Source organism: Anolis sagrei, chromosome 4, assembly GCF_037176765.1.
Source record: "Anolis sagrei isolate rAnoSag1 chromosome 4, rAnoSag1.mat, whole genome shotgun sequence".
Lineage (NCBI taxonomy): Eukaryota > Metazoa > Chordata > Lepidosauria > Squamata > Dactyloidae > Anolis > Anolis sagrei.
Window position 1 is genome coordinate 62,006,232 of NC_090024.1, and position 24,787 is coordinate 62,031,018.

General features: G+C 38.5%; 2 protein-coding genes across 2 annotated transcripts in view; one reads left to right on the top strand and one right to left on the bottom strand.

The window, feature by feature from the left end:
- EMILIN2 (elastin microfibril interfacer 2) overlaps positions 1-13,388 on the top strand; it is a 49,148-nt gene extending 35,760 nt beyond the window's left edge. The window contains exons 5-8 of the mRNA XM_060775122.2: positions 6,570-7,037; positions 9,060-9,110; positions 10,601-10,729; positions 12,976-13,388. Of these exons, the coding sequence (XP_060631105.2) occupies positions 6,570-7,037; positions 9,060-9,110; positions 10,601-10,729; positions 12,976-13,313 (986 nt within the window). The 3' untranslated portion in view covers positions 13,314-13,388. The remainder of the gene's footprint in view (positions 1-6,569; positions 7,038-9,059; positions 9,111-10,600; positions 10,730-12,975) is intronic.
- A 3,760-nt stretch (positions 13,389-17,148) lies between these two features.
- Positions 17,149-24,787, bottom strand: part of LPIN2 (lipin 2) — a 41,305-nt gene continuing 33,666 nt past the window's right edge. Inside the window, exons 17-20 of the mRNA XM_060775123.2 lie at positions 23,962-24,114; positions 22,325-22,439; positions 21,271-21,374; positions 17,149-20,943 (exon numbers count right to left, since the gene is read on the bottom strand). Of these exons, the coding sequence (XP_060631106.2) occupies positions 20,799-20,943; positions 21,271-21,374; positions 22,325-22,439; positions 23,962-24,114 (517 nt within the window). The 3' untranslated portion in view covers positions 17,149-20,798. The remainder of the gene's footprint in view (positions 20,944-21,270; positions 21,375-22,324; positions 22,440-23,961; positions 24,115-24,787) is intronic.

Consider the following 24,787-nt stretch of genomic DNA (forward strand, 5'->3'; position numbering starts at 1 on the left):
TGGGAACACAATATTTCTCATGAACATTTTTCATTTATATTTTTTTAAACATATGACTTATTGGTTATTTCTCATAGACTCAGAAGTGTATTGTTACATTCGCATAACACACCTACATACTACAGCTGACACACTAACATGCCACAACACACAGTTTGGAAAACTCTGCCTTAGACCTTTTAAATCAGCAATCCAAGATACACAACAACTCCGTACTGAAGGCCCAAAGGCCACATCACCCATTACTGCAGAGTTTTAGTTAAGGCATAGTTATTAGTACAAGTCTTTTGGCTTTCTCAGTTGTCTTTAAAGATGGAGCTAGCAGCTATGACTTTTTAAAAAACTTTATTTCTCTAGTGAGAATATAGGTGATACAACCAATTTAATCTATAATCATAGGATGCAGATTTAAGCCTTTGCTCCCCAGACACTGCCTGAAATAGTAATTGCCATGAATTACGTTGTTGAATTGCAGCTCTCAGTAACCGTATTCCATATAGCCAATGGAGATCAATGCTGAGAGTTGCAGTTCAACAACATTTGGAGCACTGCATGCTTCCTATTCATGCCGTAGCTGGTTACTACATCTTGAAAATATTGTCTAAATTTATTGTTAGTTGTGGCCTCTTAAAAAGAGATCCATTGTTATTGTTTTTTATTTGGCAAACTATATTGGACATTACAGGATGGGCAATCTGCTGCATGATTTTTTGAACTTTGGTTTGGAACAATGAAACGTTTTATTCCTTTTGCATATTTCCTTGCTGGCTTGTTTTCTTCATATAAGGATTTTAGCAAGAATAGTTGCATTTGTGAATGTATTTGCCCAAGGCAAGAATCCAGGAATGCATGGGAACCCCAGCTTACATTCAAAAAATGACATGGCTGCACAGAATATGGAATTTGGTTCCTCTGAACTTTCTTGGTTACAGAATTCGAATTCAGTCAGCCCTCCAGATCTTTGTAGATCAGAACGCCAAACATTCACTTTTTCCCCCTCTGGCTATTCTGGCTAACATTACAAGAACCTAAACATGTGTAAGGTAGCACGATGCCCAGTTCTGGTCTACTGTATTGTATTTACTCCACTGCATTTACCATACTGGTCTGTTCTCATTCAACAAACCAGCTTGTTTGTGAATTCAGAGCCCTTCCAGACAGGCCCAAAATGCAGGACATGTCCAAATGACGTCTGAGGTAAAAGCGAATTAATCAAGAGAAAACTGGGTTTTCCCAGTTTGCTCTGGATTAATTAAAATATGGAAAGATCTGGACCTTAAGCTTCAGCAGCCCCAGGGATCAGCCTCAACAGCCATCTCAGTTCTTTGGGCTCCTGGAGCCCAAAGGAGCAGGAGGGAACCTGCCCACCTCTCCCCTCCAGCCCCCCATTTCTCCCGAAAAGAAACTTACCAGAGTACTCTGCAGAGTTCTCCACCCTCCCCGGCAAGCACCTCTATTTTTTGAGGGGGGGGGGGGAGGAGGGGTGGCATCTAGCTATCCCTCAAGGGAAAGCACAGTTTGATTGGGAGTGGGGACAGAAATCCCAGAGAAAGTGGGTATTTTAACCCACTTCCTCATGGATTTTTGTCATGTCTGGAAGGGCCCCCAGTCTCCAATTTGTTGGAAGAAAAGCAAGTGAGAGAAACAACTGCACCAACTCTACATGACATAGGCCCCTTCTACACTGCCATATAAAATCCGAATGATCTGCTTTCAACTGGATTATATAAAAGCCCCCAAATGGCACAATGGGTTAAACCTTTGTGCCACCAAAAAGTCGGCAGTTCGAATCTGGGGAGCGGGGCAAGCTCCCACCTGTCAGCTCCAGCTTCTCATGCGGGGACATGAGAGAAGACTCCTACAGGATGGTAAAGCTTCCGGGCATTAACTGGGCAACGTCCCTGCAGACAGCCAATTCTCTTACACCAGAAGCAACTTGCAGTTTCTTAAGTCACTCCTGACATGAAAAAAAAATCCCTGGATTATATGTCCTTGTAGACCAGGGGTCCTCAAACAAAGGCCTGGGGGCCGAATGCGGACCTCCAAGGTCATTTACCTGGCCCTCGCTTAGGGTCAACCTAAGTCTGTTATGACTTGAAAGCACACAACAACAACAACAACAACAATCCTATCTCATCAGCCAAAAGAAGGCCCACATTTCTCATTGAAATACTAATAAATTTATATTTGTTAAAATTGTTCTTCATTTTAATTATTGCATTGTTTGTAAGTGGTTTTTGCACTACAAATAAGATATGTGCAGTGTGCATAGGAATTCATTCATTTTTTTTCACATTATAATCCGGCCCTCCAACAGTTTGAGGGACTGTGACCTGGCCCTCTGTTTAAAATGTTTGAGGACCCCTGGTGTAGACTCATATAATCCAGTTCAAAGCAGATAATGTGGATTATCTGCTTTGATAATTTGGGTTGTCTGCTTTGATAATCTGGGTTATATTGCTGTGTAGAAGGGGCCATAGATATACAAAGCCATACAAACGATGGAGCAGTTCATGGACTTTTTCAGGCACTGCTTCTTAAATTGTAGTTCCTGTCCCCAAATGAGGTCTGCTTAGCTCAGTGTTGGAGTCATGAAAAAATTGGCAACTTTAAAAAAATTCCAAATACCACCCTTTTACACAAATTGGTTAGCCACAACATGCATTGTTTACAATGGATTCTGCAGAAAATGCTTCAGCTGTACTCCACAAAAAGGAAAATCAGCCTATTTAACAAGCCTTGCAAATGCTATTTTATTTTCAGTAAATGTTTAGTTTGTATACCGATTTTGTATACCTGGGGTCACATAAAAACTTCTCAGGTGAAAAGGGATCCTGAGTGGAAAAGGTTGTGGGGTATGGGCACAAATTGCATGGTGTAGTTTGTTTTAGGTTACTGGATAAACCTACCTAACTTTTCAGGGTCACAAGAGACGGCCTTCTCCATTATTGTGAGCTCTGTCTCAAACACAAGAAGTCTTCCTTAGTGCTCTCCCTTCTATAGCAGGGAATGACCTGCCCACAAGAGCTTTTTAATGGTGATGCTATAGTCTTATTCTCTTTCCTATGTTTTCAATGTTGTTTTTTTTTTATACAATTTTAAAAATTGGAGCTGTTTTAATAGCGTGGTTTGTTTACTTTTCATTGTTTTCATCATTTCACAGATCAAAACTAGTAACACATTATGGCCAAATGGCATCAGAGCCTAGCCAAAGCAAGAAAAGTTACCAAAGATAAACAATCCACCATCTATGACAGCCATGGGCAAACTTCGGCCATCCAGATGTTTTGGACTTCAACTCCCACAATTCCTAATAGCCTATCAACTGTTAGGAATTATGGGAGTTGGAGCCCAAAACACCTGGAGGGTCAAAGTTTGTCCATGCCTGACCTATGAGTTCCTACAACAGTTTGTTTTTGCCTGAGCCACCTGGGAAGGACAAAAATTTGCCCTCCTCTCCTTTCTTCCCTGCTTAGTTAATTGAGTGCAAATTACTTAGACATTTGGAAAAATATAGAATGACAGAGGATTAATCAAGACTGTCTCTGGCGAATTGGAACAGTTGGAGGAGATGTGTTTTTAACTCTACATTTTAATCTGTGCTTCAAGCTGCCTTTGGGCAGATATTGGAAAGAAAGTGGGATATAAACAAAATGAAACAAATTCATAGCTGCTCTAATCATCATAGCCAATGGTAAAGGATGCCACATATTGAAATTGATCAACATCTGGAAAGCCCTGCAATCCAACCCATTTTAGGAAGTAATCAGACATTTTGCATATATTGATAATTTCATACACAGTGATAGATAAAAGTACTTGGCATATTCAGCATAACATTAAAGAAAAATATAAGATTTGGCGGTTTACCAGTGCAACCCTCTCAGCTTCCTGGCTCACCTTACTTTTTTTTACATGCCTCCCATTAACACATGCCTCCATCTAAGCTTAGGCTCTTGGGAATGTTTTTCCCAGCCCAACCAATCTTCCATTTCCTTTTTGGCAGATATACTCTGTGATACAAAACTTGACCTTTTGTTCTTGCATTCAAATACTCAGATATGAACTATGTAATGTGTTACATCAGTTGTGAATATCACATGCATGTTTTGATTACTGCTTTCTTGGAACCTTACATAGAAACTCCTTCAGTCATTGCTTCCACATATTTTGGATAGAAAAATGCTGATTTCTGTGCAATGGCTTGTTTTGTATGTGGGAAGTTCAGAATGACAAGTTATAATAACTTGCTTTGGTCAAGTATATATTGGTATTGGAAAAACTGCAAAGATTATCATGACTGCTACTTTGGCACAAATGCAATTGAAGAGCACTGTTAGTGTGTTTGTATGTGTTGAGATATGTTATTTCACTGTGTTTTAAAAAATGCATATACGAGGAGAAAGAATGATACCCACTTTGAATTGTTTTTTTAAAGAAAAGCATTAATGCGTGTGACCTTCATAATTACTGCAATGTATTTGCCTGAGTATGTGGATTTGAGTGCAAAATTTAAAGTGATAACATTCTACAGCCAGACAAAAAATGGGTGATAGAACTGGATAATTATTATTTCATATTATAATCAATTTTATCTTTACACACACTTACTTTGCTTACGATTAAAATTCAAGTAGTAAGCCATTATCATGGCTTCTGTGGAAATGCAATGGCTGTCTTGTGTTCTTCATATCCAGAATTTAAAAAATCTTAGAGGCTGGCGGAAGAAGTGTATTATTTTTGCCTTTTGGAAACCTGTGTATATTTGTTGTCGAAGGCCAGAATCACTGGCTTGCTGTGAGTTTTCTGGGCTGTATGGCCATGTTTCAGAAGCATTTCCTCCTGACACTTCACCCACATCTATGGCAGGCTCCTCAGTGGTTGTGAGGTCTACTGGAAACTAGGCAAGTGAGGTTAGTTTCCAACAGACCTCACAACCTCTGAGGATGCCTGCCCAGTGATTCCGACCATGAAAGCCTTCAACAGCAAATATACACAGGTTTCCTCCAGAGGTTAAGGAGTCTGTTGGAAACTGGGCAAGGTTTATATTAAATGCTAATCAAGGTGCCCATTTGCAACATTCACACTTGCTTCAAGCAGACAAGAGTCCTTTCTCCCACTTTGGGCATTCCACAGATATATAATAGGGCTGTCCAAACACGGAAAATTTTGTTTCTAAACTCGATTCGTTTTTAGGGGGTTTTTGCGTTTCGTTATTTAAAAAAATTCCGAAATTTTCCTTAAAAAAAGTTCGATATTTACGAAATTTCGGAAATCATAAAACAATTACGAATCGATTACAAATCGATTTGTTAATGGCGGCCGCGATCGCGCAATACGCTAAAAAAACTTCTGAAGCTTCCCTCTCCCTCTGTTGTTGACTGTTGGTGTGATAATTATATTTTTTTTCACTGAGAAAACAAACAGCAACCCTAGAACTTGCACCAGACATGCGGAAATAATAACGAAACATTTACGAATCAATAACAAATCAATAACGAAACAATTCCGAAAAAATTCCGAAACGAATTGGAAAAATTCATTTCATTTTTTAGTTGCGCCTGAATGGTTCAATATCGCTTCGTTATAAAAAAAAATAACGAATTTTTAACGAATTACGAAATTACGAAACGAAACCGCCCAGCCCTAATATATAAACCTCACTTGCCTAGTTTCTAACTGACCTCACAACCTCTGAGGATGCCTGCCTTAGATGTGGGTGAAGTGTCAGGAGAGAATGCTTCTGGAACATGACCATACCGCCTGGAAAACTCACAGCAACCCAATGTATATATTTGCTCAGTGAAGGTGTTGTAAAATTGAAGACTAGTTTTGTATCTCTAGGTCAGTGGTTTTCTACCTGTGGGCCCCCAGGTGTTTGGGCCAGAAATAGCAGCCAGTTTACCAGCTGTTAGGATTTCTGGGAGTTGAAGGCCAAAACATCTGGGGACCTGCAGGTTGAGAACTACTGTTCTAGGTTAACAATAGTGATATAAGAATTTTAGATGTTTTCAACGGATCTAAGAACAATGCAGTTATCTTTTTATAGTAGAAATTGAAGTTAGTACACATACAATCATCTCTGAAAATCATAAGTAGTCAGACTATGAACATCTTTATGTCATTTCATATTGTAATATGTCATAATGTAATATTTGTCATTGAGGGAAGAAGGTGAATTCTAAGTTATGATTTTTGTTTCCTAATATTCTGAACATGAATTATCTCCATTGATTGTGGATGTCCTGCAGCTGATGACATTCTTGTTTAATTCAAACTGTCATTTATATACATTCAATTCATTAGATGAACTTTTGAAAATCTTCCTAGCACTCCAATAGCTAGTCCGTTAAAAGATTTCTCTAGCAAATACTGATCCTTAGTGTTTTGAAGAGTTAGGCATGTTTTGTGGTTGCTTGGTTTATGCAGCCTGTTTTGAAAACAGAAGCACATGATTACAATCTTAGTTCTGCTTTGTTGCTTAGTTTTGAGTTGCTTTGTAAGTACTGTTTGTTCTTCCAAGTTAAATTGGTGAGTGCAAATAATGAGATATTTTTCTTCCCCTTTAGCTGGAAAGCCATCAGTACAAGCACCAAGTAAACCTACAAGAAAGATTCCTCTGCCACCGTCAGATCCAAGAAAGCCTCTACAGCCATCTCAATCAGAGACACATCCATCATCCTCTCAGCCAAGGACTCCGTTATATCCACAACCAGGAGAAAATGGGCAACCATCACACCCAAGAACCCCACTTCAGATTCCAGAAATAACAATGCCTGTGGAGCCCTCTCTTCCCAAAATAATCATTCCCTTACAAGGAATGCCTCTTCATCCACCAGATCCTAGATGGCCACCATTACCAGGATCAAAACCAGACTTACCTTCCTTACCTGGGAAAAGTGGGGTATTTATGGTGACTGGAGAGGCAGGTCCTCCTGGCACGATTGTAATGTCAGGAAAAGGGCGATCCAAAAGCATAGACGGCCAAGATGGCCACAGAAGCATGCCTGTTTCTGAAGGATATGCTGGAGCACCAGGTGAGCAAATCGAAATTTTAATCAGAGAGACATTTTCTTTCCTATCACTGACAAAATTAGCATGTCTTTTAAATAATGAGTACCAGTGATCGGATTTTATGCGTAAAAGAAAATTTACACTTGGGTCAAAATCAACATGTTTAATCTGGATACCAACTAATCAGAATCAATACAGAAGAGGTCATGGCAGCCTATACCTAAAACTGTAAGATAAGATTCGAAAAATAGATACAAGTAAAATACATTTTTCATTAAGCTTTCAATTCATGGCATCTATTGCCACATAAGATTGAAATGTATCCTCACTTTCTGTTACATGGTTGGACAACTGTGGCAGGTCCAGAAGCCAGTTTTCTGACCCAAGATTGTCTGGAAATGCACAGACTGCTGAAAAGACAACCTGCCCTCTAAAAGCATATTGTTTTGAAAAAAGAATGGGCAGATATTGTTTTTAGTGAGTGCAAGGGATGATTTGTAATTTATTTTAGAAGTGAATTGCCAGTCCTGAATTTCTTGCAGTGGGGGAAATTCCTGTTTGTTGTACATAGAGAGGAGGATGATTATGGGTCATAAAGAAAAATCTGTGGAAGGGGCGATTGTACGAAGTCCTAGTGGTACACTCAACAATTAATAGTCTCTTTCTCTGTAATGGGGTATTCCAATTATTCTCAACCTTCCTAATGCTGCAGCCCTTTAATACAGCTCCTTATACTGTGGTGACCCCCAACCATAAGATTATTTTTGTTGCTACTTCATAACTATAATTTTGTTACTGTTATGAATCGTAATGTAAATATCTGATATGCACGATTTATTTTTTATTCACTGGACAAAATTTGGCCAAATACCCGATGCGCCCAAATCTGAATACTAGTAGGGTTGGTTTGGTCATTTGGGAGTTGTAGATGCTGGGATTTATAGTTCACCTACAATCAAAGAGCATTCTGAAGTTCACCAATGACAGAATTGAACCAAACTTGGCACACAGAAGTCCAATGACCAACAGAAAATACTGGAAGGGTTTGGTGGGCATTAACCTTGAGTTTTGGAGTTGTAGTTCACCTACATCCAGAGAGCACTATGGATTCAAACAATGATGGATCTGGATCAAACTTAACATGAATACTCAATATGCCCAAATGTGAACACTGGTGGAGTTTGGAGGAAATAGACATTGATATTTGGGAGTTGTAGTTGCTGGGATTTATAGTTCACCTCCAATCAAAGAGCATTCTTAATTCCAATGATAGAATTGGGTCAAATTTCCCACATAGAACCCCCATGACAAAATAAAATACTGAGTTTTCTGATGGTCTTTGGTGACCCCTCTGACACCCTCTTGCAACTCCCCCCCCCCCCCCCGGGGTCCCGATCTTCATGCTGAGAAATGCTGGGTTATTCAATTATAAGAAAAACAAATTCTCTATATTGCTGAAACTACATTATGCTATAAGAGCTTTGCCCTGGCAGTGAAAGAATCTTTAGAGTTTCATTTCTGATGTATGAGTGAAACTGAGCTTTCCTTATCACCAATAAAACGGTGAATATTATATCCATACTTTCCGTGGCTTGGAGGAGAATGACAAAGAGAATCAATCCATTGCAGTAAGTGAGAATATAAATAGCCTTCATGGATTGTGATATCTGGTACTATTATTTGTCTTCCTGAGAAAAATCCTCTGCTGTATAGCAGTAGTTCCTTTGTAGAAGATTACAGATTGCCTTTGACAGTGTGCAGATACCACAACCCAATTCCTTTCTTCTCTGTTATACCACTTTAAAAAGAGGTAAATGAGACCGCTCCAGGCATAGCTCTCTAAATTCTTCATTTTAGATATCAGTATTCAGACCACTTAAAGTAGAGTGTTGCTAGAAGCTTCAAAAGGACCACTCGAAAATTATCTGAGAGCTGCAGCAGTAGCATTAGTACTGGAGTGAATCACATTTGATGAGGGGAAACTGGGGGTGATGAAGACATTACAAAGCCTAATGTTATCTTCTTTGTACACATTCATTTTGCAGGTTATCCAAAACTACAGACAAGATTACGACATCCAACTATAACAACAAAAGGTACTGTTGATGATATTTTACCCCACTTTTGCCCCAAACCCTCGCAAAATTGGAGGGGCTACTGTATAGCTATGAACAGGTTTTGCAACATGGCACACAGAGATCTACTGCACTTTTATTACCCCCCATACAAGGATAGGTACAAACAAAGCAGTCTAAATAAAATATAAAGCTTTTGGTTACATCAGAAGCTGTTTAAAGTAATTAATTGCTGACATATTCCAGATCTCTTTCTCTACAGGTGACTGCTGGTATAAAATATGCAAAGAGCATACAGCACTGCTTAGATTAATTTTAGATTGTTCATGTAGGGCTGCTTGTAAATTCATCTTGCCAGCAAAGGAATCAAATATAATTAAGACTGGAAAAATAATGCAGTTCGTTATGCTTTAGCACAGTGGTTTGTGATCAAAGGTATCTATAATGCCAAGGAAGAATAACTGTTTCTTTTATTCTTCGTAATAACATAGCAAAATATATAGACATTTATCAAGTTGGAAAATTGTGAAGCTAAGTTATTGAAATATTATTAAGAATATATTGGAGAGGCATTCTGTTAAAGATTTGTTAATCAGTAGGGAGGTTCCAGATGGATGGCTTCTTGTGCTCACTGTTGGAAAGCATTATACTTCTTTTCCATTTTTTCCTTCTATGGATTTTCTCCAGCAAAACAAAAAAAACAAACCCCAAAAAACTGTGAATGAACCAATAGAAAAACACACCCTACAAACTGAAAATGGCAATTTCTGAAACTCCCATAAACTTCTATGACTTTTTTGTGTAATTGCATAGTTAAAGCCTCACTTGAATGCATCCTACGAATATTAAATATATTATAAAATAGACCAGATATATTCAATAAAGGGGTGAAAGGAACTGTTGTAAGCTTAGGTGATTTAGTTAACCCAAAGATTTGGAATGTAACAATGGTGTTTTAGTACAGTTAGGACCAGAAACAATGTGATGTGGCAGCTAAAAAAAGTCAGTGGGATTTTGGCCTGCATAAATAGGAGTGTAGTGTCTAGATCCAGGGGAGTCATGTTACAGAAATACTCTCAGCATCTAGAAACCCACCTTGAAACTAATCTGCATCTCGCTCAGCCATGTCTAGTTTGCCCACTGCTCAGTGAAACAGGAAAAATGCTGTCATAGATGACAGGAAAAGTTAAATGCACATAGATCAGGCATGAGCACACCTCAGCCGCCCAGGTGTTTTGGACTTCAACTCCCACAATTCCTAACAGCCTATTGGCTGTTAGGAATTATGGAGTCAAAGTCCAAAACACCTGGAGAGCTGAAGTTTGTCCATGCCTAACACAAATGCTAAGCTTCCAGTGGTAACATTGCTGGAAGTGATTGACTGTATTGGTCACCTAAAGCGATCATTTGAAAAGTAAGCTTGTTATATATGTAAGGATGGATTGAGCACTTTTAGTGTTACTCATCTTTTTCTTAAATGTATTTGAATTTTGGTGACTTCTGTATTTTAGGAGCAGTGGTCATATCTCCAGTTTCATTCTCAGCTGGTCTCACTCGGAAGCCTTTTCCTAATGATGTGGGTGTGGTGCAATTTAACAAAGTGCTTGTAAATGATGGAAACCATTACAACCCTGACACAGGTAAGGAAATCTTGCATAAAGGACAAGAGAATTCTTTGAAAGTATGTTGTACCTGAAAACTGCATAGTGCTATACAAATTAAGAGAGCAGGCTTCAGTATTTTCAGCTCCAGTATCCATGTTTATATTATGGGATCTACTTATAATATTTTGTAAGGAGTAAAAACAGTAGGAACAACATATGTGAAGGAAGGTGGTAGTATCTACAGAGGAAAAAGAACTTATCTGCTAGAGGAAAAAAAATATTCATAATTATCAAAGGCACAGGAAGGCTGTGTTTTGCATCTGATATCATCTTTCTCTTTCTAAAGTCTAATTTCAAAAGAAAATAGTGATGGTTGTTTTGCTAATAGTCACCTTGTGGTAACATCTAGCACAGTGGTTCCAAACTTTTTTTTTTTGACCAGGGACCACTTTGATCAGGGACCACTCTCCAACATTAGTACCAAAAGGGATACAAATAAATGTTTGGGCAACTTTAGGTTTGATTTGGTTATTTGGGGCATTGATTCAGAAAATTGCGTTGGATGGACCACATCATCTCTATTTTCTGAATATATGCCATACAGTAGTCGCCATCTGCTCACCCACAGAAAACCATATTTAATAATCTAGAGCTGATCTGGTAGTAGATATCTTTCATGGGTTGTCAGCCTCTCCCCTCCTGACATCTTCATTGCCTCAGCACTATAAGTGGGTTTCGCTTTTTAAAAAAACATCTGGGGACCCGCAGGTTCTTGCAGACCACTGGTGGTCCATGGACCACAGGTTGGGAACCACTGATCTAGCAGTTGCAGAAATGTAAATTAAGATACATTGTCTCTAACCCACTGCAGCAAATTGATTTGTAGATGTGTATTGAAACAATGTAAATAACTTGTCAGTTTCAGGCTAAAAATAACTGTCGCTTAAAGTTACTTGCCTGTTAACTCTAGAAACAGACTTATAATCAGAGGATCAAAAGCCTGTGTGTTTTGATCTCAGTTTCTAACATCACTGTTCTTACAATTAGTTCAGCCTTCTGCAGCACAGCTGGTAAAGACAAATGAAAATGTGCACTGGAGCTTAAGGTGACATGTATGCAGTAATTAACTGTGCTCCAGAGAATTTAGTGACAACTAGAAATAGACTTGGGTAATCTGGGACATAGCCCCCACTCTTGGAAAGACAAAGAGTTTTCCACTTCCTCCAGTTCCAGTTTATCCATGTTCTTTGTGCAGTTGTCTGTGTTGTGGTTAGTGATATTAATGGACAATTCTTGTAGTAAGAACACGTAGTGCCAGCTCAGGAGGTTTACAGATGAGGATCAAAGCACCCTAGAAACCTTTGACTGCTTAAGTTTAGTCAAGATGGAATATTTAAATCTTCCATTTGCTGGAGTTGTATATAATAATCCATGGGCAGAAATGCTTTTATCTAAGTTAGTTAATGTCCATCAAGTACAGGGCTGAGCACTGTGTTTCTGCTGCACACATGAAGTCATGTCCTGCTGGCTCACAAAGCAACACTCTCCTGTGCTTATTTCCTCATCAGAAAACAAACTATGTAAGCTACAGGAGGAATCGGCTGTTTGTCTGCATGCTCTTGGGTTGCATCCTTATGTAGCCTGTGGCGGGAACTGCAGTCTAATGGTCCACTAGTTCCTCATCCTTCCTATGAAACCTGGAGATGACACTCAAGATTCTAGTTCCACATGTTGGGCTAGGCTGCTAGCTTGCAAAAATGAAGCATGTCCACCATTGCTTTGCTCCCTTCTGGTTATTCTTCTTACCCAAGTTGGTGCATTGATGACTTGCTTTATACATTTTCAGGTCTCTCACAGTTTTGAGGTTATTATTGCTCTATTCTCTCAAAATTGTTCAGACAGTGGACATGTATTTCTCCTTAGCCTCCACAGACTTCCATAAAAGTGGCAAAATTGAAGAATGCAATGACAGAGGAACTCCCTAGCAGAAGACAGAATTGCATTCCTTTCTATGCATTTGGGAGCTGCTATGTAATCACAATCAGCTCAGTGGATAAAAATGTACAAAAAGTATGTGCAGGAGCTAAGGGAGAATGAGTTCATCTACAGTCTAAGAGGAATATTATGTTTCTTTTCAATTTAAAAGACAATGCAAACATTTCAGATTGTTATTTCCATTTCCTTGTAAAAAATACTTGCCTGAGAAAAAAACCAGGAGGAATTGTTCTAATGCTAACTATATAGTGTATTTTTTAAAAGTAGTGAAGTGTATTTTTTTGCAGGTGTCTTCACGTCGCCTTATGAAGGCCGTTATCTGATCACAGCTGTCCTGGCTCCAGAGAGGGATGAATATGTGGAAGCTGTACTGACTGTTTCCAATGCAAGTATTGCTCAGCTTCATACAGCAGGCTATAGAAGAGAGCTTCTTGAACAGCACAAACCCAAATCGGGAAGACGGACTTGTAGTGGAACTGGGGCTCTCCATCTTGTTGTTCATCTCAAGGCTGGAGCAGAAGTAAGCATTGTAGTTACTGGGGGCAAGCTGGCCTACACAGACTCTGATGAAATGTATTCCACATTCAGTGGGGTGTTTCTATATCCTTCCACTTCTCATCTGTAGGGTATGTTGCAATAGAAGAGGAGTAAAAAAATCCTGAAGAAAGTGATGCTAATAAATGATGAAGTGGTAATATTATACTTCTCTCTCCTGTTTTCCCTGCCTTGAAGACTTATGTGCAGTTCTTTACATGCTTTATAGCTGCACATTTCCTCAGGTGGTGCAAAGGGACCGCATCTTGTTGATGGTATATATAGATGTAATGGAGAGGGGTGGGAGTGGTGCTTGCATATCCGTGTTTTGTTCCAAGCCACAAGGCTGCTCACCCTATGATCAAGAGCAACAAGCTAGAACATGCCCAAATGGCCCCTGGAGAGATGCTGCTAATCTCAGCAGCTTTCTGGTTAATGTTGGTTCAATAAGGGAAGTAGCCAGGTAGAGGGACCTCCCATAAGTATGACCTTAGATTCTGCCATTGTGATGTTTCTGCCATTGTGATGTACAACCTCATCACATGGGGCTTTTTGCCAAGACGCAGCAGGATGGAGCCCATCACTTGACACAGGGCTACTTCCAGCTGGACTTCTTCCCGGCTCCATGCACACTGCATCTCGACAGCATACTAAGAGGCACCCCTGAGAACACGGGTGACTGTGTTCTTTCTCAGAGTAAGCCAGGGACAGTGCAGCATAAAACCAGGAACTGATGGGTTTCTGCGTGTGATGGTAAGAAGGCAATGTGGGGCACTGCCCAGCCGTTTACCCTTCTGCCCCAGGGATGCCCCCACTGTCCCCTGGCTCCATGTGATAAGGACCTTAGATCTCAGCTTGTATGTTATTTCTCTCAGTTCGTTTGTTGTAAATGATAGTTTTCTAAATGCACTAAGGGAGCCAAGGAGTTATATTCAAAATCTACAATATGTAAACATTTACTTTCTAGAATTTAATGGCAATTGGAGCTATGGAACCTAAGTCAGTTTTTAAAATAGTGTCCTTATAATTTCAGGTTCCTGTTCATTAATCATAAAATGGAGAAAGAAATAGTTTAAAAAATATGCCATCCAATTCAATGTACATATTGAAAATTGTACCAGTTGTAATGGCTTGTAGTAATGGTGATACTTACCTTTTTATTAGCACTTGGAAAGGTTCAAAACATTTTTAGTGCAACATCTAATACAGACATGAGACTGTTTTCTTTCAATGGGCACACTTTCCTGGGAGTTTCTGTTGCAGACCAAAACCATTTTCCTTCACCTTCCTCTGCCCCCCTCCCCTTCAGTAGGGACAAGGCCACCCATCTGATTTATGATCTTGTACAGAACTCCTGCAAAACGATTTTGTGAGGCCAGGTTCTCCATTTCCGTATAGTACTGTAGTCCATAAAACAACAATAGTATGTAAATCATGGTTAACTACCACTTGCTGATTGGGGTAAGAGTGCTGAAAATGTGTTTTGTGTAAGGTCACGCAATTCATGAAGTGAAATCAGACCAGAACCATTCTGATTCAAAGCTTCTGTGTGTCTCTGTACCTTTAAATCACTGTTGACTTAACAGCAATCCCATGAATGTCCTGGGGTTTTCTTAAGCAGAGAAAAGCCAGAAATGGATTTGCTAGTTCCTTCCTCTGGATTATAGACAACAGCACCTGGTATACGCTGGTGGTCTCCCATCCAAATACTAACCAGGGTTGACCCTGTGTGGCTTCCAAGATCAGATAGGTTCCGGTGCCTTTGGGGTATTTAGTTAGCCACACTAGGACTACTAGGTGGTGATACAGAATTCTATTTATATCTTAAAAAGGAAATCTCATACGTCATTTCTTTTCCCCTTAGCCAAAGTATCTGGTTTCATTTATAGCATGGCACCTAATCTTTGGTGCAACCCTCTTCCCCTGGGGCTGGTTAATACAAATATAGCTTTCACTTCTTACCTCTTTAATGAATTCACACATTTTCCTGACAATAACCAAGAAGTAGAGAACAGATCTCACATGACATGGTCAAAACCTGATGACTTCTTCATGTGACATTTTTTCCCCTTGTGGTAAGTGGCAATGTTTTTTAACATCCAGCTAAGAAAGACACACCCTGTTTTCTTTTCTCTTCCCATCCCTTACATTTGACGATTTACTAAGCTTTAAGAAAGTTACTTCCTGTAGTTAAGGAAAGAACTCGCCTCATCAACCAGTTTGCAAAATATCTATCTCATTACTCTTCTCCCTTGAGGTCTTAGAAATAGTTATGGTTTTATTTCATAGTCCGGTCAGCCATCCCCTTAAGAATTGTTACCAAGCAACATAAAACAAACGTCCTTCTAAATGCTGAGCTCACACTAATAAGCTGATACACCAGTTATAGAAGTCTTCTACATTTCCTAGTTCCCTCACACTGTATAAAAATATAATTCTTTATTAAAATGCTCACTCTTCCAGTTCAGTCAAGCTATTACAAATTGCAGATGGAATATTCTAGACATGGAAATACTGAAATTGGAGCTACATGTCCTTACACTACAGATTATAAACTGATTTTGTTGATCATTAACAATATTAATAATTTTTCTCCTTTAGTTTTTGCTCTCCAGGTCTGTGAAATTAAACTAAGTTATTAAAACCTAAGGCAATATAAGCATGAGATTAACAACTGCTGTCATGATCCAGGGCCATTTAAGATATTTCAGGAAAGCCCTGTCTTCTTTCTCTCTCCTTTTGAAGCTATTATTTGGACCATATTTAATATGTTAACTTTATTTCAACCATTCCAGAAAATCCAAAGCAATATCTTTTCTTGTCAGTTGCTAAAGTAGAAATTTCATTTATCAACCTATTTCTATCCTTTCTACTTTCATGATATTTCAGGGTGGTATTCAATTAATTGCTTTCATTGGAAGTCAAAGTAATTTCATTATGTCTAAGCAAATAGACGATACATTTGAATGTAGGATATTATATACGTAAAATCTTCTAGCCATACACGCAAATCTTGTCTTCAAACACATTTTTTCTCTCTAGTGGGTAAGAGTACCTCAGCTATTTAAAAAAAGCAGAGTGGCAGGCTCAAAGTCTTTAAGCATCTTCTTTCCACATTAGGTGAGGTGCCTTGTTAAACAATGAGGAAACAGTTATACAGATAGGTTGAAATGCAGAATTTGTAAATCTGTGATTCTGGCTTTCAGCTAATTTATGTTTCCAAATGAGGCTATTTTGCACTGGATGTCTACATGTCAGGAATAGAGCTGTCCTTTTCTTTATTACGCGCTTTTCTCCACTTCATCTGTCATCAATTCATCTCTGCTTGATTTCCCTTTGCAAACTCCATGGCCCTCTTCGCTGCCCCACATTCCATAACCTTATTGGAACAGGCATGAAGTATTCCTAAGGAAATACTGTCAGAATCAATTTATTTCATAATCCTACCTTCACTACCTTATGTGACTTTAAGAAGACTTCACAAAAGCTTACAGGAAAGATTTTATCCATGTTTATGTTTGAGTGATTTCTAGGATAAGGAAAAGGTTTGAATGCTGACCAAAAGCTAACTGGCAATAAAGGCTACAAGTGGGAATTGCAACAAAAAGCTGAAGTGCTGAGGGCTTCTGTTCAGGTTTGGAGCAACTCCATTCCACCCACCATGTCCTCCAACCCCAAGAAGCAAGCAAATATGTTGTGCCTTCTGAATACTCGCACTCACAGAACTTTTGAAAAGAAAACATTTTTGACTTTACTGGTACACTGATTTTTCAGACTCCTGTCAGATAGAATATCTGATTTTGTCAATCAGTTCAGTAGCAGTTCAAGAAGATGTATTACCTCTCCACACACCCCCCCCCCCAATTATTGTAATCCACAGGCCATTTTGGGTTCCACTAGGAAAAACTTCCAATATACACAAATGATAAGCTTTGGTGAGGTTTTATTGTCAGTTTCATTAAATACAACAAAATGAATCTTTTTTTTCCTAACAGATCCAGTCTTTAGAAAAACAAAACAAAAAGCCCACTGCACTGGAATGTTCACTGATAGATAAATGAGTAAAACTCTTATCAAAACAAAAAATTTTTTTAACACAGTTACATAGGATTTAATGAAGAGTTCCCTCCTCCCTTATATTTAGAACCAACCAAAATAGACATTTACTCTCAAAAAGTCTTTGAATATTTTGTTGGTCAACAAGACAACTTCCTGGGTTAAAAGGCTAGCCTCAAAACCAGTCATTCGAATACATCTCCTATTACATATTTTTGCATTAGTTGTTAGGATGTTACATTTTGCACTCTAATGGTAAGCCTACATCACAGTTAATGGAATCCACTAGAATTTTCCCATTCTGTGTCATATAATATAAAAAAGTATTGAGTTTTCCAAACGAAGACAGTTTTTGAACAGCATATTAATAACACAAATATTTTGGAAAAAAATTACACTTTTTCTGTACTATACGAATACTTTTTTGCACCCCTCTCTCTCACACACACATCTTCTCTAAATACTAGTTTGAACACACACACACACACAATATCCCTAACCTTAAATGGTAATATAAAATGATTGTTTTCTTGCATAACAGAGTTTATCTTATTTTTACATAAATGCAGCAAAGAGATTTTGACTATGATTTCCCACTTTAGTCCTTTAAAACTGCCATATTAACTTTCAGTGACAAATTCTAGGTAAATCATTTTAGACGTGCAGTAGATGCTGTTCAATGCACCTCCAAAATTAACAGGAAATGCATTCACAAAGAGATCATTTTGAAGACTGTTCATACACAGAAGTGTCTATCTCTTTCACAGAAAGAACAACATAGCATGCTGATCTGAAATAGATGAAGTAGCTTAGCTTCGTTTCCCCAAACCAGCTCCAAACCATTCATTTCTACTACAGCAAGGAAACAGACCAAAGATGAGCTGAAGTGGACAGGTTGCCTCTCAGCATCATGGCACTGTAAAACACTAGTCAGCTAGAGTGACTGAGGTAAAATTCATGGCCTGCATAGAACTATTCAAAGCTAGACCAACAAATCATCAAACACAAACATACAATTTTTAGAAGCACATATTTATTTAAATTTAACGTGCTTTGATTAAGGTAGTTCAATAACACTCTTCAGCAGGACTCTGTCCATCTATAATGAAGGAAGAAAATCCTTCAGGAAGCTTTTTGGAAATGTTTAATGGTAAAGAACCAAATGCAGATCTCTCCATCCAACCATTTTGTCTCAACTACCACTTTCTGAGGGAGCCATATCTATTAAAAATGAGTAAAATGCTGTTGAAAGTGTGGAATAAAGCAGTTATTTGGTCTCAGAATGTAAAAGAGCAGAATGCAGGCAGACTGCATGTATACAGAATCCTTTGCAGAATGCAAGGTAATACAGAAATGAACCAATTTCACATGCTAGTGAAATCCACCCGTTATTGCAATTTTTTACTAGAGTTTTATGATTTGTACTTTCTGATCCTAAGAAATTAATGTCTAACATTGGCGTGTAGAATCTCCAGCCCATATGCTGATAAACTACAACTCCCATCAGCTGCTCAGACCAGCTGAGGTTGATGGAAACTGGGCCTCAACAACAACTGGAGGGCCAGAGATGCTTACAATCTGATTAGAAAGTCGATCCACACATCAGCAAAGCCCAATACTGTTTATGTATGTACATGGATTATTACTGCACAGCCTCAGGAACATGACAGCCAAGATCTTGCAGGAATTAAAACAATGTTGGCAATGAGGAGAGTGCCAACAGTTGTAACAAGAGAGAAAACCCGATCCTAGCTTGAAGGGTTGGCACACAGGATGAAGCACAGTAATAGATTACTTTTCTGTGCCATCCAAAAAATATCTATACTATGTAGCTGCATTTCTAGCAGTGTCTCCCAATGCTTAGCCCCACTCACCCACCTTGAAAATAGCCCCAACACAGCAATGTAATCAATAGTGAAGAGTAGGGGGGAATCAACAGGAACACTATTTTCCTGTGTGAGTTATATTCCTGCATTTGGATGCGCTCAAGATGTTTCTTCAGATGCAGTGTGTCCAGTTCACCCCCCCCCCCCCACAATACTGAGGAGAGATATACTGATGTACGGTGGATTGGAGGAAAGGATTTGGGTCATTGGGTAGCTGGAAGATCATTTGTAAATTTTGATACCAGCATATTTCCTACCCAAACATACTATAGAGCAAGCCACTGCTTTGGGCTCTATGAGAGATCCTAATGAGCCAAGTCGTATTTCTGATGGGAAAAGCTTCATCTAGACCTTAGGCACTTTCACCATAGCTGGCTCGATGTGAAATAAGAATCAGCTTCATATTCTGTACCTACCAAATAATTTACAATATTTAATAGATTTACATGAAATGAGTAACTGTGGCTCTCTAACTCCAATCAGTCCTAGCTAGTATAGCATAGAGAAATTTATGGGAGCTGAAGTCCAACAACATCTCAGCCTAGACTAGATTGACTACATGGTGATCAGGAAATTACCAGTTATTCCCAAAATAGTTCCAGCAATGAATTGGCACTTCATTTGCTTGCTGGATTCACTGTGCCACTGTCACAATTTTTTTAAACAGAATATCTGAAGTAACATTTATAGCTAATACACCAAACTTCTCACAAGGATCCTACTGTCAAATGGAAAAACCTTGATATAAAGTTCTGTAAAGGCATTAACAGTACTGACTATACATATTACGTTTGTTGTAACACAAGAATTTATCCCTGAAAAGTGAATTTACATGTTGCCTACTGATCATACACTGCAGAGATACTAAGTGCAGTTAAGAGATGTCAACTGTACAGCTTTTGCAGCAAAAATGATATCCCATAGTTTAATTTGATACAGCTTCTTACAAAACAAAAGAATGCCACAAGTAACAAAAGGCAGCTCAGGCAGCCTACTTGCTGTATAGGATTTGTTTACCAACTGCAAGAGGCAAAGACCACAAGTGAGTGCTAAATGAAAGTGCTGTCTTGACTTCAACCCTCATTTCCTTCTAGACAATAAAAGTTGAGGGTAGCCTTCACACACTAACTGGTAAATACTTGGAGAGATTTAAGGAGTATTGAATAACCAAAACCTCACATGTTCTACCTGTAATAGCCGACATGGCTATTGAAATACTAGATATAATTGCCTATAATGCACCTCACATACTTTCTCTTATCACACTGTAATATGCCTAATATAGTACTGGCTATCAGTTTTACAATTTTTTCCTATTTTCTTCTAAGATGATACATGACAACTAGTAAAATATCACACACAACCACTGTGATTTGTATGCATGGAGATGCAAAGCAGCCCAAAAATTCCAGTTCTTTCTTGTCTTCTGTCTTCTTGGTGGTCTGCTATTTCAAAGACAGTTATCTTTCCAATGCTTTTAATCAGACAGTTAAAAAGTGTAGAGAAAAAAAGAGAGATCAGTACTGCATTGCATTGGTTTGTGCCAAATCCATGACGCTTCCTGTATTTAATAAGACACATGGCACCAAAATGGGCTCTCTGGGAAAAGGTTCAATGTGAACAATGCCTATTGTTCAAGCTAAATCTTCTACATTCACCTCTGGAAGCTGTTCTCTCCAATAGCAGAAGGAGCTGAATTCCGGGCATAAGAAAGCAGAGTTCTGTTCTTTATTAAGAAGTGGAAACAGATGTTCTACAAGTTCACTCAGTCTGTAATATCTGGGTTCAAAAATAAATTAAAAGAGTTATTAATTACTCTCATTTCTAATACTGCATTCAGTCTATTTTATAGTGCATACTGGTAATCGCTGTCAGGTTAAGTGTGCACAGCAGTTTAATGTTTAAAGTCTGGTTCTGAGCATGAAAGTAGGTGTTGTTGAGTTTAAGTATATCCACTCAAGAACGCATGCAATCATAATACCAAAATGTAGCTTCTCATCATCTTGGATAATTTCTTGTTGTACTCAGGATTTCACACACTTTCTTTAAAATGTATATTACAAAGCCTTCCTATTCAACCAATTAAAAAAAAACCCAGATACTTACGAAGATTTGTTTCCCTTTGTCTGTTCTTGAATTAATTCACCTTTTGGGTTTACTGTGAATATTCTACAATCTGGAACTCCAACTTTCATGTAAGCGTACACATCCTGAATGCCATAAATACAACATACAATGTCATTTAAATCTAAAGACTATGCTGTCAATTTTAAATCTGGCTAATGCTACATTACAAAACATCAAACATGAATAGTATTGATCCTGACTCATGAGGAAAAATGAAACATGAGCATGTGAATTTCAAAGTTAATTTAGTTTTCAAAAGCTCAGTGAAATAATCTCCTTTTATAATCTCCTTTTCTCCCTGTTTATCCAGTGGTGCAGTGGGTTAAACCCTTGTGCCGGCAGGACTGCTGACCAATAGGTCAGCGGTTCAAATCCAAGGAGAGCGGATTGAGCTCCCTCTGTCAGCTCCGGCTCCCCATGAAGGAACATGAGAGAGGTTTCCCACAAGGATGGTAAATATCAAACATCTGGGCCTCCCCTGGACAACGTCCTTGCAGACAGCCAGTTCTCTCACACCAGAATCGACTTGCAGTTTCTCAAGTCATTCTTCACGCACACACACACACAAATCTATGTCTTTCAATTGGGGTGGTAGGGGTGGGCTGCACAGATGTCTGTGTATGGAATAGACGTGTAAAGATGCTTTCCACCTATGAACTTTTCAAGTCAAAATCCAAGCCTATGTAATTACTTCATATTCTCCACTCACAATGGAAACATATTCTTTCTTGGAACAGGTAGCTTTGGAAAACATCTACTACCTGCTCAGGCCCATTATCCAATTAGGAAGGGCTTTGTTCAGGGGTCTTGCCTTTGTTTGTTTTGGAACAAGCTATGAAGGCAGACTAAGCCAAATGCAAAATAGGAAAAGTTAAAGGAAATTTTAGGAGAAAGTTGCTAGAGATAGGGGCTTCATTTGCTACACAGGTCTCCCATATCCTGCCTGCTTGAATCTTTATGCGGTCTGAAAGTGTTCAAAAACCATGTTCCCATTTAGCTTTCTTTTACTTGCTGTACCATGATGAAGACTTACATTAGGTCTGTTCCCAAAAGCAGCATAGAAGGGCTGTTCACAAGGACCAAACAAGTTCTTGATATCATTTAGACACTCAATTTTAAACTTTTCTGGCTTCTTTTCTATCACTTCCCTGGGGGTAAAGAATACAGACACCAAGAAAAACAGTTGGAGGCATGCAGTCGTTTATTTAAAGAATGGGCAGATTGATACTTTCTATGATAAATCAACCCTTATCAGTGCAACTGTATCTGTTTAATGCTTGTCTTAATGCAGGCATCCTCAAATCCCATCCCTCCAGCTGTTTGGGCCTCTTAACTCCCAGAAGCCCTAACAAGCTTGTTCAACTGTCAGAAATTCTGGGAGTTGAAGGCCCAAACAGCTGGAGGGCTGCAGTTTGAGGATGCCTGTCTTAATGCTTCATTTCAACACTTAAATATTTGCCTATTCTATCATTAGTAAATTGTTGCCAACTGCTGGCTGCTACATATCATCAATGTGGAAGGATCAGCACATACACTGCAAGGTACAACCCCTGGTTCTCCAGTTGAAGCCACAGGTGATTAAGACAGCCTTGGCTTGAGACTCTGGAACATATGCTAGCCTGAGTAGATAGCAATAAAAAATAAATGCCCACCACTTGTTCCAAAAGGAGAACATACACAAAGGTTTCTGAATTATGGGAACAAAGGTGACAAAACAAAGGCTATAAAGAAAGATGAACCAGCAGGGCAAAATAAGGAGAAAAATGGAGGTGGCGCAAAGGGGAATTGCCAGAAGAAAAGTAGCACTAGAATGAAGGGATAAGGTGAAGAGTCTGTGTTTGCCTTCATTCTCAGTCTCTCCAACTGCCTGTGAAACTTCAGAGATTTTCACTGATCTTTACACAATGATATCTCTTTGTAACTTTTTAAGTTTATTTGTGTTTTTAAATACATTACAACTGTACCCTCAATTCACTTCTGACATGATAAATAAATAAATGATATCTCTGTGTAGCACCCTATAGGTAGGTTCACCTTTAAACAATTCATTTAACACAGGATCCTAATAAAAGGTAAGTAGCCTTGCCTACCTTAATCCAGAGTGAGGCTGAATAGAGCTTGGTCTTGTTAAAAGTCTTTCTTCTTCTAACTATACTGCAATCTCTATTATCACATTTACAATGTACATTAAATGCACAAAAGGAGAATATATATTCAGGATCTTTTAACAAAACTAATTTGTAGGTGATACTGAACATATACTCGTAGCGCAAAACTAATTTTTAGGTGATACTGAATATATACTCTTCTTAGCATTTCTTTAATGAACTTCAATCATTATGTGGTTGATGTGTACTATCTTCTTGCAGTCTTTACAACAATCTGTAAACAAAAAGGCTATGTATAATTCAACGCTTTCCTACAAATTATAGTGTGCAGGGGTTTTCCCTCTGGGCTCATTAGAAAGTTAATGACTAACTCAAGTTACCTGAATATGTTTTAATATGTTGCTACGTGTGCACAAGTGAAATACATGGAAAACAGTTTCCATCATATAAAATGTGATTCTACAATGAAATCACCACTGATTTTAACTCCTTAGATTATGTTGTATAATCGGCTAATTATAATGATGTTAAGATAGACTTTGCCTATATTTTGCTTACATACCTATGGAAAGCAGAGAACAAACTGCTAGGAGACAACATCAATGGACCCCTGGGCAGGATTGTTCCTTTGTCATTGACCCAGTGCAAATATCCTCTTGTCATGTCTGCCATTCCAATGGCACGAGCAGAGCAATAAAGAAACTTATAGCCATTCCTAGGGAAAAACAAAACACTTAGCTGCTGTATAAAGTTAGAAACTTCTCTGCAATGAGGGAAACTTTTTAAAACCTAAAAATTCAGATCAAGCCGGATTTCTGAAGATAGAGTAACATGTTATGTTGTTTTAACTCTTTACTTTCCAAATAGCTCAGAGAGAAGAGTATATTAACAGATGAATTTTGCACAAAATGAGATGGTTACTTCATTAAACAATAGAGACATAATTTCACTGTATAATCGATGTGTGCATGTAAAAATGTTGAAAGAAACTGTGAACACATGTCATTTTCTACATTTGGTGTTTTCAATTTCATTTAAATGATGTGTAATGGTGATAGGAAATGGTCCAGCATATGACTGCCATGTGCAGCCACCTCTCTAAGTAAGTCTTGATGGAAAACTGTAATATTTGAAACTGCCTTAAGATCAAAGATCAGTGCAATAAAGCAAAATAAATGCACATGCTAAACAGAAAACCTTCATTTCAGCACTCAGATGTCATTTGAAAAATGCTTAATTTTCTCCACAAAATACAGTTCGAGAGTGTGATAATTACACTATTCAGTCTTTTGAACTAGTTCCTCAAATCAGGTTACTGATTTAGTTATTTCTTTTTCTGCATTATATATAAGCTGTAAACCTGTTGAGCCTTGCTTAGAGTCAAGTGA